Genomic DNA, 15,000 nt, shown 5'->3' with positions numbered 1-15,000 from the left:
ATCGTGTAATAAAACACTTTAATCTGTTTTTGTGACGTTATTTAAACGTTAAATGTAAGTTGACTGAATCAATGTACAGCTGTGTATCGTCCGCATAACGACTGATATTAATACAGCTGTCAGTCATGAATCATAAATACACCTGATCAATTATTGATAATAGAAATAAGTTTACATTCATTTATGTCAAACTGTGTATCTGAGGCTTCACAATAAATCAATTAATAATATAATGAAATGATATTGATTAAATATTAATAAATATATAAATAAATTACATCCACACTTACAATCATCTGATGAACAGATGTTTGTTTTCTGTCCTGCAGAGAGAAGCCACGCCCCCGACCCTGTGCGTGACCCCGCCCTCTTACCCGTCGACTCCATGGAGGATCACTTCCTGTTGGACGCGGGCTCCTATGACGAGGTGGGTGTGGCCTAAAGAGAGATGAGTCTCACCACGAAGGCTTGAGGCTCACGGTGAATGTTTCCTGTTCCTCAGGACTCCTCGGCAGCCTTGCAGCTGCAGGGTCGGGCCATGCGCTCGCCTCGCCGCTGCATCCCTCACCAGCAGTCGTGTTTGGGTTACCCGCTGCCCTGCTGCGACCCCTGCGACACCTGCTACTGCCGCTTCTTCAACGCCATCTGCTACTGCCGCCGCGTGGGCCATGCCTGCCCGCCGCGACGCACCTGACAGAGCGACGCCGCCCGCGGACTCGCCTGACGGAGTAAATGTGCTGTTTGTGGAATAAATGAATAAATTAATATATTTTCAAACGTCACTTTAACGTGTTTTGTGTCAGTGATTCAAACTCTTCATCAAAATGAGGACGACATGTTGAAATGCTGAACAGGAAGTCCTGTCAGCTGTGTTTTACATCACAAACCTGCTCCAGCGTCGTTTAGAGGAGACGACACACATCACCTTAAATCACCTTAAACGTCAAACATGAAGAAGAAACAGTTTAAACTCTGAAGTTTAAACTTTTAATTAATGTAGAATTAACTAACACTTTACACAGTTAATCATTTCTACATAATGATGGAAGGAATCTAATAACTGCTCCAATTTGTATCATGTGATTATTGATCCACAGCAGCGTCTGTCACACAAACAGACAATTTAAATGTTAATTACTGAACGAACAGAACTGATGTGACGGAGCGATAAAAACAGTCGGACGTGGTTTTCAGGATGAGTGACGTTTTCCTCCCCTCCCCCCTCCTCCCCCCTCTCTCCCCCTCCCCCCTCCCCTCCCCTCTCCCCCCCTCCCCTCCCCTCCCCCCTCCCCTCTCCTCCCCTCCCCTCTCCCCCTCTCCCCTCTCCTCCCCTCCCCTCCCCCCTCTCCTTTCTCCCCCTCTCCTCCCCCCTCCCCTCCCCCCTCCCCTCTCCTCCCCTCTCCTCCCCTCCCCCCCCCTCTCCATCGTTCAGGATGAGTGATGTTTTCCTGAAGGAGCTGAAACAGAAGAAGAAAAGAAGCTTTTTGGCTCCTGAAGAAAATAATAAAGTTAAAGAGTTTTGTGATTGATTCATGATTCAGTTATTTTTATTTTATGAATAAATATGATCAGATGCTGATCTGCTGTCATCAGATCAGCTGACCAATCAGTAAACACGTTGGATCAAAGGGGCGTTACCATCCGGCAAAAAACTTCCTATAGGATACACCTGAGATTCCCCTGCTTCCAGTCTGTATGCTAAGCTAAGCTAGCTGCTAAGCTAAGCTAGCTGTTTTCCCCTGCTTCCAGTCTGTATGCTAAGCTAAGCTAGCTGTTTCCCCCTGCTTCCAGTCTGTATGCTAAGCTAAGCTAGCTGTTTCCCCTTGCTTCCAGTCTTTATGCTAAGCTAAGCTAGCTGCTAAGCTAAGCTAGCTGTTTTCCCCTGCTTCCAGTCTGTATGCTAAGCTAAGCTAGCTGTTTCCCTCTACTTCCAGTCTGTATGCTAAGCTATGCTAGCTGTTTTCCCCTGCTTCCAGTCTGTATGCTAAGCTAAGCTAGCTGTTTCCCTCTACTTCCAGTCTGTATGCTAAGCTAAGCTAGCTGTTTTCCCCTGCTTCCAGTCTGTATGCTAAGCTAAGCTAGCTGTTTCCCTCTACTTCCAGTCTGTATGCTAAGCTAAGCTAGCTGTTTTCCCTGCTTCCAGTCTGTATGCTAAGCTAGGTGTTTTTCCCTGCTTCCAGTCTGTATGCTAAGCTAGCTGTTTTCCCCTGCTTCCAGTCTGTATGCTAAGCTAAGCTAGGTGTTTTTCCCTGCTTCCAGTCTGTATGCTACGCTAACCTTTCGGACTCCCAGCAGCATCATGTAAAAACAGTTTTTTCGGATTGATGTGAATAAATGAGAACGAGTCGTGTGTTTCAGATTCTGCGTGTTTTATTGATCTTTATGTTGAAAATGAAACTGGTGTCTCGCTCAGTTGGCGGCGATGGTCTGGTCCACCCAGGCACGCAGCTCGGTGACGCGGGCGTACACGCCAGGCATTGTGGGAGTGCAGGTGCCGCTTCCCCAGGACACGATACCGACCAGAGTCCAGGCGCCGGCCTTCTCACAGACCAGAGGACCACCAGAGTCGCCCTGAAAACAAACACACACAAATAAATAAACACACAAACAAACAAATGACAAACATCGGTGATCGCTACATGTTAGCACGTCCAGCCTATTTAGATCATTTAACGTGTTGCTAATATGTTGTCAACATGTCTGTCGGCGGTTAGCATGCGGCACCCACCATGCAGCTGGAGGCTCCGGCGGCTCCGGCGCAGATCATCAGGTTGCTGATCTTGTTTCCCCAGTAACGCTTGCACTGGTCATTGGTCAGCAGAGGGAGGGAGGCCTGCTGCAGCAGGGGGGGGGTGTCAGGAGCTGCAACACAACAACACGTCACACTGATGTCTACCTGCTGCATGCTGCCCCCGGTGGTCAAAGCACGCCATGTTTCCTGTGTCAGCGCTCCCCGTAGAGGTCTGAGAAGCTGCACAGGTGAGCTCTCAGCAGGTGTAAAGCACTAATAATAATAATAATGATAATAATAATAATATAGTCACCGTTGTAGCGCGTCAGGCCCCAGCCGGTGGTCACGCACTTCATGCCTCCGGGGAAGTTGTCTGCGGTCTCGGCCAGGCACACGGGGGAAACACGCACGTTCAACTGGGCGGGGCTGGCCAGCTTGATGAGCAGGATGTCGTTGTTGATGGTGAAGCCGTTGTAGCGGGGGTGCTTGAACACCTGACAGGAAATGAAACTGTTAGCCGGTGAACACGCAGGAGCTCACGAGACATGATGAAGTCCTGCTGCTTGTCGCTCACCTTGCCGACCTTCATCACCTGGACATCCTCGGCGTTGGAGGAACGGTCGTGTTCTCCGAGGACCACGCGGTGGTATGTCCTGCAGAAAAATATGTGAGTGAAACCAGGCAACAACAAACAACAACAACAACAAACAACAACAACAAAAAACACCTGAAAAACACCTGAGCGACGGGAGGCGGAGCCTAACGTCAGCTGATCATACGGCAGGTTTAACTGCATTTAAAGTAAACATCATCTCAATGTATCAATAAGCTGCATGTTCTCATCTAAAACCATAATTATTCAACAATTTCCATAAAAATGTTTGATCGAGTTCGAGCTCAGCTTGAGGACTTGTTGCTACGACGACAGTTTAAAATACATTTGAATCCAGTTATCAAATAATTTCTGTCGAATCATCAACAATTAAATCAAAATAAGTCAGAACTCAAAACCTCAGTTACAGTGATGGTGAGGTGACAGGTGACAGGTGAGGGTTAAAGGTTAAAGGTTAAAGGTTAAAGGTCGCCGGTGCTTACTTGACATTGCAGTGAGCGGCGGTCACAACCCAGTTCTCGCTGATGAGGGAGCCTCCGCAGAAGTGGAAGCCGGTGTAATCCTGAAAAAACCAGATGTTCATGAACACAACCTGCCTGTGAGTGTGTGTGTGTGTGTGTGTGTGTGTGTGTGTGTGTGTGTGTGTGTACCTGCAGGGACACCTGCCAGGGCCAGGAGTGAGGCACCGCCTCCTCGCCGTTCACGATACGGGAGTAACCCGTGATGACGGGGGGGATGGCGGGAGTGCCGCAACCTGGTGACATCATCATAACGACATCATTAACAACAACATGAGTCAGGAAGTTTGTTCCTGATCTTTGGAAACACATGAAACACCTCAGTAAGAAACGATCGTTAATTAGATCAATACTCTTAAACTGATCAGCCAATAAACGTATTGATCTCAGACTGCGTCCAGGTTTAAATGTATTTTTCTTTATATTTTTATTCACGATTGTTTTTGTTTCTTTTTATTTTTGGTTTCTTGTAACCGTGGTTACCAAATATTAAATCAATCAATAAATAGTTTGTAAATTAAAAACGGTCTCACCGTAGGCGGCGCCGGCGAAGGCGAGGCAGGAGAGGATCCAGAGGAAGGCCATGGCTCGAACATGAAAGCTCCGTCTGAGAGACGAGCTTTTATACCCGCAGGGAGCGACGGGATTGGACGGGACAGGAGGGACGTGGCGGCGCGCTGAGACGCGTTATCAGACGGTGAGAGTTCGGACAGGTGGAGAATTTTCCACCTGACGAAGCACAAACATGTTGAAACAACATGAAGCTGCAACAGATCGCTGAGTATGAATCTGTAAAAACATCCAACAGTTCGCTTCATTAATTCAGATTAATTAACTCGTTAACATCAGATATTTGATTTTATCTGACGTCAGAAAACAGAAACTGACCCGCGCTGCTCAGAAACAAAACAAGAAAGACATGAAGGAGAAAAAGAGACAAATCATAAAAAAGTTAATAAATATTTTTTAAAAATTAAAGTAATTAATGAAATAAAGAGAAAGAGTCCGTCTGTCTTCTTCTACTGCACAGATTCTGGGTTTCTGGGAAACAGGAAGCTGAAATATAAAATCTACTATATTATTATAGTCAGACATATATCTGTCTTCCTCCTCCTCCTCCTCCTCCTCCTCCTCTTCATCCTCTTCATCCTCTTCCCCGTCCTGAGCCTGCATCCTTCTCTGACAGCTGATATTATCATGTTTATATTGAACATTAAGTTACAACATTATTTGTTTTTATCATTGTTTAACAGTATATTCAGGCCCACTGAAATTCATTTAAATCTATTTAGTCCTGAATGAGTTTAGTTTCTTACCCAGAATGCACTGCTTCTCCTGGAACACGGCCTGCACCATGGATCACGTCTCCAGGTTGAGACCATGTGACCCGAAGCTGTCGTACAGCCTGAGACTCGTTCACGCAGCGCGGCGCGGCTGAGTCAGTGATGTTGTTGTGATTCTCATCCACTGATGATGTTTTCTTCTGAACTTCATACCGAGCAGGTGTGAGGGCGCTCGGGGGGGCAGACGCCCTCTCTTGCACCTCTGACGCCTGTTTTCCTACTGACATATGTGCAATAATAACGTTGACCTGTGCAGTCTGTCCTTTTATAGGATAATAATAATAAACTGTCCTTTTTTCAGATATGTAAGAATCTTTTTCCTTTAAAAACATTTTGGCAACATGTTTCTATCATATATGTTTGAATCAGTTGTAAGACGTTGTTAACTAATTTCCTGCCTGCTTTGTCATTATTACATTCTGATTGGTTCCTGTGTTAACTTCAGTGACTGATATAAAACACACATCAGACAAACATAAAATAAGCCAAACAGACTCACAGTGAACACTGACTCGCCTTCCCCTCACTTCACACAGAACATAAAGTCATAAAGTTAAACTTCCAGTGTAGTTACATAACTTTATACAACAAAAACAAGTTGTGTTAGAAATAATACAGGCCAACGTCCAACTGGTGCTGTTTATTATACTGGAATATAGAGAACAAACCACTGTGACAACCCGGCTGCTTCCTTCTCAAACGCAAAATATCCTAAACTGTGCTGGAATTTAACGGATATGAAAAGTAAATCAAATCTTCCTCGTTCAATGAAAAGCAAACAAAAAGCCCAGAAGTACAACGTCCATATTTACAGCTTTATTTATGTGTTCATTGATAACTACACCAGCAGCAGCTGACTGATCCTGTTACACTGTGAGCTTCGATCAGACTGATCAACTGAATGCTGAGAGCTGCTGACAGCAGGATTCATGTTTCTCAGGTTCTTCCAGACTGTCTGTTTCTTTCTTCTTGCTGCAGCTGACTCGGCTTCGTCCCGCAGGAAGTGGACCGATGTGTCTCGGTCTTCAGTCGCTTGCAGACGCAGCGTCTGCGCGATGGATCTCGTATCAGCTTTTATATCCGACGCTTCACTCGACAGAGTTTTCAGAAGTCAGTTTCCTCTCTGAGGGCAGAGATTCTGACGTGAAAGTGTCGTCAGTTCTTCCTGTGGTCGCTGGTTCTGGTTCACCAGTTTCTTCATCATCGTTCTTGCCTTTAACAGTTTCAGAGACTTGATACCGTTAGCCAGCATGTTCTCATTAGGAGGAATCTCTGATGTCACAGGAGTCTCCGCCATCTTGTTCTCAGTGTTTCTCTGACGCTGTTCGGTGCCGCGGCTAGCCGAGCGGCGGCTAACCATGCGGCGGCTAACCATGCGGCGGCTAACCGAGCGGCGGCTAACCGTGCGGCGGCTAACCGAGCGGCGGCTAGCAGAGCGGCGGCTAAAGACGTTACAGATTAATTTATTAATATATATTATTATCAGTCACTCATGGTGAGTTTCTGTAAATCTGGTTCACAGAAGCTGCTGTTGGTTAGTCATTGTGTGTGTGTGTGTGTGTGTGTGTGTGTGTTAGTGTGTGTGTGTGTGTGTGTGTGTGTGTGTGTTAGTGTTAGTGTGTGTGTGTGTTAGTGTGTGTGTATGTGTGTTAGTGTGTGTGTATGTGTTAGTGTGTGTGTGTTAGTGTTAGTGTGTGTGTGTATGTGTGTGTGTGTGTTAGTGTGTGTGTGTTAGTGTTAGTGTGTGTGTGTATGTGTGTGTGTGTTAGTGTAAGTGTGTGTGTGTGTTAGTGTGTGTGTATGTGTGTTAGTGTGTGTGTATGTGTGTGTGTGTTAGTGTAAGTGTGTGTGTGTATGTGTTAGTGTGTGTGTGTTAGTGTTAGTGTGTGTGTGTATGTGTGTGTGTGTGTTAGTGTGTGTGTGTTAGTGTGTGTGTATGTGTGTGTGTATGTGTGTGTGTGTTAGTGTGTGAGTATGTGTGTGTGTGTTAGTGTGTGTGTGTGTTAGTGTGTGTGTGTGTATGTGTGTGTGTGTTAGTGTTAGTGTGTGTGTTAGTGTGTGTGTGTGTTAGTGTGTTGAAGGTCGGTTGGATGAAACATGTGTGTGTTTCCCAGCAGCAGCAGCAGCGGTGGTGGAGGCGGTGGGGGGGCGGTGGGGGGGGGCGGTGGTGGCGGTGGGGGGCAGTGGGGGCGGTGGGGGCAGTGGGGGGGCGGTGGTGGCGGTGGGGGGCAGTGGGGGCAGTGGGGGCAGTGGGGGGGCAGTGGAGGCGGTGGGGGCAGTGGGGGGGCGGTGGTGGCGGTGGGGGGCAGTGGGGGCAGTGGGGGCAGTGGGGGGGCAGTGGAGGCGGTGGGGGCAGTGGGGGCGGTGGGGGCAGTGGGGGGGCGGTGGGGGCAGTGGGGGCAGTGGGGGGGCAGTGGAGGCGGTGGGGGCAGTGGGGGGGCGGTGGTGGCGGTGGGGGCAGTGGGGGGCGGTGTTGCATCATGGGAACACATGAAGTGTGATAACAACAGTCGAACATCCAGTTTTTACTGAAAAAACCAATGATTAGAGTCAGAGGAGTCTCCTCTGATCAATAATCAATAACATGTTTCAGAGTTCTGTTGTTTTACTTCATTAATATTATTTTATTTCACAGCGTTACTGTAGATTTATAATGTTATTAAATATTTACTGTTAATCTGATCCCAGTAACATGTTACTGAATACATGCTGTCGACTAAATAACATTAATGCTGACGACTGGCTATTATTATTATTATTAATAATAAATATTATTATTATTATTATTATTATTAAATATTATTATTATTATTATTAAATATTATTATTATTATTATTATTATTATTAAATATTATTATTATTACTGTAAACTAAATCAACGTCCTATGAAAGTATGTTAACTAGAAGATTAGAGACACATGACGCAGATTAAAATGATTTTCTGTTCATGAAAACCAGTAAAGCCGTTAATCAACATTTATAAATGAGTTAAAACACACCTGAACAGTTTAATTACATGCTGCAGTATCAGTAGTACAGGTTGCAGTATCAGTAGTACAGGTTGCAGTATTAGTAGTACAGGTTGCAGTATTAGTAGTACAGGTTGCAGTACTAGTAGTACAGGTTGCAGTATCAGTAGTACAGGTTGCAGTATTAGTAGTACAGGTTGCAGTATTAGTAGTACAGGTTGCAGTATTAGTAGTACAGGTTGCAGTATCAGTAGTACAGGTTGCAGTACTAGTAGTACAGGTTGCAGTACTAGTAGTACAGGTTGCAGTACTAGTAGTACAGGTTGCAGTATTAGTAGTACAGGTTGCAGTACTAGTAGTACAGGTTGCAGTATTAGTAGTACAGGTTGCAGTATTAGTAGTACAGGTTGCAGTATTAGTAGTACAGGTTGCAGTACTAGTAGTACAGGTTGCAGTATTAGTAGTACAGGTTGCAGTACTAGTAGTACAGGTTGCAGTATTAGTAGTACAGGTTGCAGTATTAGTAGTACAGGTTGTAGTACTAGTAGTCCTGCAGTAGTCCTGAACAGTTAATTAGTCCTGAACAGTTAATTAGTCCTGAGCCACTCTCCCAGTTTGTGGGTCACAGCCCCCAGTGCTCCCATTACCACTGGCACCACTGTTGCCTTCACTCCTCACATCTTTTCTAGCTCCTCCTCTTGGTGTTTATCGATCTTCTCGTGTTCCTTCTTCTTGATGTTGCTGTCGCTGGGGATCTACGTCTATCACCGCTGTCTTCTTCTGTTGTTTGTCGATCAACACGATGGATGTCCGGTTGGTTCACCATCACCAGCTTGTCAGTCTGGATCTGGATCAGCCTGGATCTGGATCAGTCTGGATCTGGATCAGTCTGGATCTGGATCAGTCAGGATCTTGGCTCGGTCATTCTCAACCACCTTAGAAGGTGTCTTCCATTGTGACCTTGAGACCTCCAGCCCATACTCAGTGCAGATGTTCCTGTTCCTGTTTATATATATAAAACTGAGACTACATATACAGTGTCTATATATTTCATATCCTGTATATGTACCTGACAGTTGATGATGATGATGTTTTAACTCCTGCTTGTTTCTGGTGTTTTTAAAGCTGCCGTGTGGGATATTTGTCTCCCTCTTCTGGCGGTGACAGTAATTACATCGCTGACATGCTAACGTCCGCCGTAGCCGACTCTGTCGCTAATGTAGCGGCTGTAAAATGGTGGATAAATTGTTCTGAGCATCAAAATGACTCGTTTCACTGTCAGAATTTGATCCATCCAATAACGTTTGGAAAGTCTAGAAGAAATTATTTTTATCTCTATTCAAGTTAGCAGAGAAGAAGTTAGCTAGCTCAGCCGGCGGAGGTCTCTGGTCGCCCTGACATGAAAATTAAAAACTGAGACGTACAGAGAGATTTATGCGTCAACTCAGAAAATCTGCTGCAAACAAACAAGACAATTACATCTGATTGACAAGAGCCGTGACACTGTTTACATAAAAGTTGGTAAACTCTTCAAGTAAAGGCGTGGACTGCCCGTCCATCTCAAGGTGTAATTATCAGTCTGTACAGCTTGATGCACCTGCTGTGGAAGTTAGTATGCACACAGACTATCTCAGTGGGCTTTTCAGTGCAGTACAGTGCATGTGTCAGCCTGTCCCTTTATTTCATGATGAAATATACCAAAATAATAAAGGAAAAGGAGGGAACGACACCACACAAATACTTTGAATATAAAGGGGGGAAGAGGACTAAGTGCTGAGTGTAAGGGATCGATGGATCGTCCGAATGGAGTCGGCCTCAGTGATGACAGTAATAATGATGAAGAGGTCAAACACAGCTGTGACTTCATCCTGAAACTACAACAGTAAATAGAAATAATAAATATATAATAACTAAACTCTCTGTCACCGAGGACACACAAACATCAGGCTGATGACATCATCAGCTGTGATGATGTTGAATAGTTAATGAGAGTGCAGGTCAAAGGTCACAGCTGATAAATGTATTGAACAGGATGTTCACCTGTCAGCGGCTTCATTCTGAGAAAAAATGCAAAGTAGATTCAACATGGCCGCCCCAGGGACCGTTGGGAAAGCGCTCGAGTCTGAACCACAATCAACTTTTGCTGAAACTCAATCCAACGTCACGCTGCAGTGGCCAATCACGTGAGCCAATGATCAGACCGAAGACGCCCACGGCAAGAAGAGCCTTGTTTACTTGTTTACTTGTTTACTTTGTTGTTGGCTTCATTTTAAAAAAGCCACACACCTGTTTCACACCGGCTATGTTCTAAAACACAAATAAACAAGCCCACACCCCCCACACCCCCCACGCCACCCTGCAGGAAGCTGCACGTGGCTGGATGTGGTGTGAATGCAGCCTTTGTGCTGCTGATCCGGCTCCTTCAGCTGTGTTGAAGTGTAACAAACATCTGAGGACTGAACTCATTTATTTCAGTAAATAAAGTCTGAAAGAAGCTTTAGAGTGAAAATAAAACATCCAGCAGCTGAATATTCAGACGTCATGTCTGCTGGATGTAAACTGAAATTATAAAGGACCAAAGATCAAACCTTCAGTAATTATTGACACTACTGATGATCAATGCTTCACAAACACAAACTATAATGTGATCATGTGTTTTTACTTGTTCTGCTGCAGTGCAGATTAGCCAGGCTGGGGCTAATGCTAACCAAAGAGGTGTTTATGTTACATTTGGGTTGTTAGTTTTTTTAAAACACTGACAAACATCAATATTATCATCAATATTATCACGTGAATAGACAAAACAAAGGACCAAAGACAGAACCCTGAGGAACACCTCCAGTAATTATTGACTCTGTTCATATGATAATAGTTTTGCTAGATGTTTGCTAACATGTTAGCCACACAGCTTCTTTATGGTGTGACGTGTTGACAGAATAGTTCTACTGCAGGTTTGAGTGCAGTTTATTTGCAGAGTGCTGTTTTGCGTTGCTGCTGCTCTGTTTGATTGTTCTCTTTGGAGATTGAATAGTTTATGTTCTAATCTTTAATGCATATTGTTCACAGTTATGTTACCCAGAAGTTTTGTGTTGTTATGACCCTTTATGTGTTGTGGATTTTAACTTTTTAAATTTGGCACAGTTTGTATTTTTGCAGGCCGCCCGGTGTCATGTGACCAACATATTTCCCCGTGTAAACTCTGTTTGCATGTTTAGGAGCAGAGCTGCAGCAGAACGGATATTAAATATATTAAATTGTCTTCTGCAGTTTGTTTAGTCACCCAATCTCATGCAGCTTTTTACTTTGCCCACCAGGTGGCGCTGTCTGGCCTTTTGGATATTGTTGTTCATGGTTTTGAGGAGATATGTTCCCCACTTCCATTACATGTAGTGATCTAGCGCCCCCTGCTGTGTGTTCTCAGCTCTGTGCGACACAAACTCAAACAGCAACAACAAACACAGTCGGTGATGTTCAGACGGTTTTATTGTCATCTAGTGTCCGGTCTCTGCTGGGGGAACGCCGGGCCTGGGGGGGGTCAGGGTCGGGGGTCAGAGGGAGTTCGGTAGGGGGGGTCAGGAGATTTGCTCGGACCAATTAGTTGGCGGCGAGGATCTGGTCGACCCAGCTGCGGAGCTCAGTGACACGGGCGTAGACGGCGGGGGTGGAGGTGGAGCAACGGCTGCTTCCCCAGGAGACGATTCCCACCAGAGTCCAGGCATTGTCCTTCTCACAGACCAGAGGGCCGCCAGAGTCGCCCTGGAAACAACAAACAACAACAACAACAACAACAGCGTCAGGAGATGAAGGAACGAGGTCTGAAGACAGGAAGTCCTGAAATAAAAACCAGAAGTGGTGACCAACAGAAGAAAAAACAAACTATAGGAACTACAAGAAGAGTAGCTGTTGCCTTGGTAACAACTAATGGCGATCCAAATAAACAACAAACAATAAACAGGTGTGTGGGCGGGGCCTCACCATGCAGGATGTGGCTCCGGCTCCTCCGGCACAGATCATGACGTCGGAGATGTTGCTGCCCCAGTGTCTCTTACACTCCTCGTTGGACAGCAGAGGCAGAGCGGCCTGCTGCAGCTTGTTGGGAGTACTGGGAGCTGTGGGACACATGCGGCACAAAACACTCAAACACGCACTGCACTTCCTTCTTCTTCAGATTTGATTTTAATACATTATTTTATACCCTAAAGGCCTTTTTCTGCATATTTCTACAATATTTAATAAACAAAACTGAACCAGAGTGGCTGCACTGCTGCTAGTTCAGGCTAGCCTCAGCTAAAGCTAACATGACCATATAACGGTACCGCGATGATGGAACGGTACCGTGATGATGTAACGGTACTGTGATGATGTAACGGTACCGTGACGATCTAACGGTACCGTGATGATGTAACGGTTCCGTGATGATGTAACGGTTCCGTGATGATGTAACGGTACCGTGACGATCTAACGGTACTGTGATGATGTAACGGTTCCGTGATGATGGAACGGTACCGCGATGATGGAACGGTACTGTGACGATCTAACGGTACCGTGATGATGTAACGGTATCGTGATGATGTGTACAGGTGTGTCACGGTACCGTTACATCATCACGGTACCGTGACGATGCCTCACCGTTGTAGCGGGTCAGACCCCAGCCGGAGGTGACGCAGGTCATGCCGGGGGCGAACACGTCGGCGGACTCGGCCAGGCAGACGGGGGACACGTTGGTGCCCAGGCGGGCGGGCGTGGCCAGCTTAATGAGGGTGATGTCATTGTTGATGGTGCGGGGGTTCCACCTGGGGTGAGTGAACACCTGAGGGGGGGGGGAAGGGGGAGGGGTTAGCGGAGGACGAAGGTATGTTCTGAAAGCTGATTGGCTGACAGACGGTTCTCACCTTGGCGGGCTTCAGCACCTGGACGTCCTCGTTGGAGCCGTAGCCCTTATCGTGTTCTCCGGCGACGACGCGGTGGTAGGTCCTGACAGGAAACACAGAAACACGTTTACACATCGTCCACGACTGTAAACAACGTAAAAACTCAACGTGTTTTTACACAACGTCACCAAACAAAACCTCCGTCTGCATTAAACACAAGATTTACTCCCCTGAGTTCGTCTTCTCAGGCAGATTTCACCGCCAGCACTAAAAACTATACTGAAGCTCTTTTTTTAAAAACAAACATAAATGTCTGTGATGTGTTTTAAAGTCTTCAGTAGGAACCAAAAGGCTCTAAAATCCACCCAAATAAACTTTATATACAGTAAGTATTTAAACCAGCATAATAATAATAAATAAATATAAATAAATGAAGCTACTTTATGTAAAATGCAGCAGTCGGATCAGTGAGTGAACCGTCTCTGAGCTCGGAGCCGACAGCCTCCGACGGAGGAGGGAAGGAGGAAAGTATTCAGAGACGGACTAACTGATTCATCTCCGCCGTCGTGTTGTGTCATGTCGCGTCGCGTCGTACTGACCTGACGTTGCAGTGAGCGGCGGTCACCACCCAGTTCTCGTTGATCAGAGATCCTCCACAGAAGTGGAAGCCGTTGGATTGCTGAGAGAAACAAACCAGACGTCACTCAAACAGAAGCAGAAGAAGAAGAAGAAGAAGAGTGTTGGCGGTCAGCTGACTCACCTGCAGGGACACCTGCCAGGGCCAGGAGTGAGGCACCGCCTCCTCGCCGTTGACGATGCGGGCGTAGCCGGACACCACGGGGCTGATGGCGGGGGTGCCGCAGCCTGAGAGGATGACAGGAAGCAGACTTTAAAGGACCGATCCACTGTTTTACATCATTGATCAGGTGAAACATGTCTGTTCCTGCTGATCGATGATCAATACAAACTGAACTAAAAGTTCAAACATGGCTGACGATGATGTGAAATGTTTGATCAGAACATGAACAGATATTGATCTGCAATATAAACTCCATCATGTCTGAACTAAAACCTTCGGCTTCGTCTTTACAGAACGAATCATGAACCAGGAAACAGTCTGAGTGTCTCACCGTAGGCGGCGCTGACGAAGGCGAGGCAGGAGACGATCCAGAGGAAGGCCATGACGACGATGATGATGCCGAAGGAACGAGCTGTCATTTTATGCTTGAAGCCTGCCGAGCCTCAGCCAATCAGAGCGGCCGCCGGTTTGTCCAGCTCAGCTGCCAGCTGGTTATCTGACCCGAGGCGGCGGCGGCGTTCCCACGCCTACAGCTCTCTGATTGGCTGAAAACTCAACATGTTGATGACCAGTCAGGTCAGGCTGAATGTGCAGAAGCTTTCATAACTTTAAAACCGTTTGATGATGAATGAATATGACAACCTGTTTAAAATAACAGGATTTATTCTACAGAGAAATATTCTGTTATTGCACATTAATGAGTTACTGAGTAACTTTAAATACATCAAATATACACAGGAAGTAAATAAAGTCATATAAATATAAACTACTTTATAACATCAGCTCCATCCTGATGTAGATGAATAGATTTAAACACACATGTTCATGTCTGCCGTCCTGGTTAATGTGTGTCAACATGTAAACACACCACATACAGCACATGTATGTTCACACGTATGTTCACACGTATGTTCACATGTATGTTCACATGTATGTTCACAGGCTTCAGCTGCTGCACTGCTGAATATAAACTTCAAGTTTTCATATGTTGAATTAAAAAGTATTTGATGATTTAACTGATCAGACACTTTATCAGAGGTCAGAGGTCAGAGGTCAGGTGGATGGTTGGACTGACTGTTCAATGATACTGTATGTATGTTCTAATCACTAGCACACACACACACACACACACACACACACACACTAACACACACT

The 15,000-nt window shown here is 45.7% G+C and overlaps 2 protein-coding genes across 3 annotated transcripts in view; one reads left to right on the top strand and one right to left on the bottom strand.

Annotated features, from left to right (window-relative positions):
• The window catches only part of LOC122988806 (agouti related neuropeptide), a 3,435-nt gene extending 2,728 nt beyond the window's left edge, over positions 1 to 707 (top strand). For both annotated transcript variants that reach the window (XM_044361437.1, XM_044361428.1), the window contains 2 exons: positions 330 to 427; positions 503 to 707. In XM_044361437.1, the coding sequence (XP_044217372.1) occupies positions 330 to 427; positions 503 to 694 (290 nt within the window). In that variant the 3' untranslated portion in view covers positions 695 to 707. The remainder of the gene's footprint in view (positions 1 to 329; positions 428 to 502) is intronic.
• A 1,645-nt stretch (positions 708 to 2,352) lies between these two features.
• LOC122986543 lies at positions 2,353 to 14,276 on the bottom strand. The gene is made up of 17 exons (XM_044357877.1): positions 14,177 to 14,276; positions 13,807 to 13,910; positions 13,646 to 13,725; positions 13,068 to 13,149; positions 12,805 to 12,985; positions 12,151 to 12,284; positions 11,779 to 11,931; positions 10,519 to 10,601; positions 6,349 to 6,647; positions 5,179 to 5,422; positions 4,396 to 4,544; positions 3,995 to 4,098; positions 3,827 to 3,906; positions 3,306 to 3,384; positions 3,045 to 3,225; positions 2,729 to 2,862; positions 2,353 to 2,571 (listed from the first exon to the last, which is right to left on the bottom strand). The coding sequence occupies exons 1-17, from the start codon at positions 14,262 to 14,264 to the stop codon at positions 2,410 to 2,412; spliced, it is 2,337 nt and encodes a 778-aa protein (XP_044213812.1). The 5' UTR covers positions 14,265 to 14,276; the 3' UTR covers positions 2,353 to 2,409.
• Positions 14,277 to 15,000: the final 724 nt, after the last annotated feature.

The sequence above is a fragment of the Thunnus albacares genome, chromosome 1, assembly GCF_914725855.1.
Source record: "Thunnus albacares chromosome 1, fThuAlb1.1, whole genome shotgun sequence".
NCBI lineage: Eukaryota > Metazoa > Chordata > Actinopteri > Scombriformes > Scombridae > Thunnus > Thunnus albacares.
The sequence above is the reverse complement of the archived record's forward strand: the minus strand, read 5'-3'. Positions and strand labels throughout refer to the sequence as shown.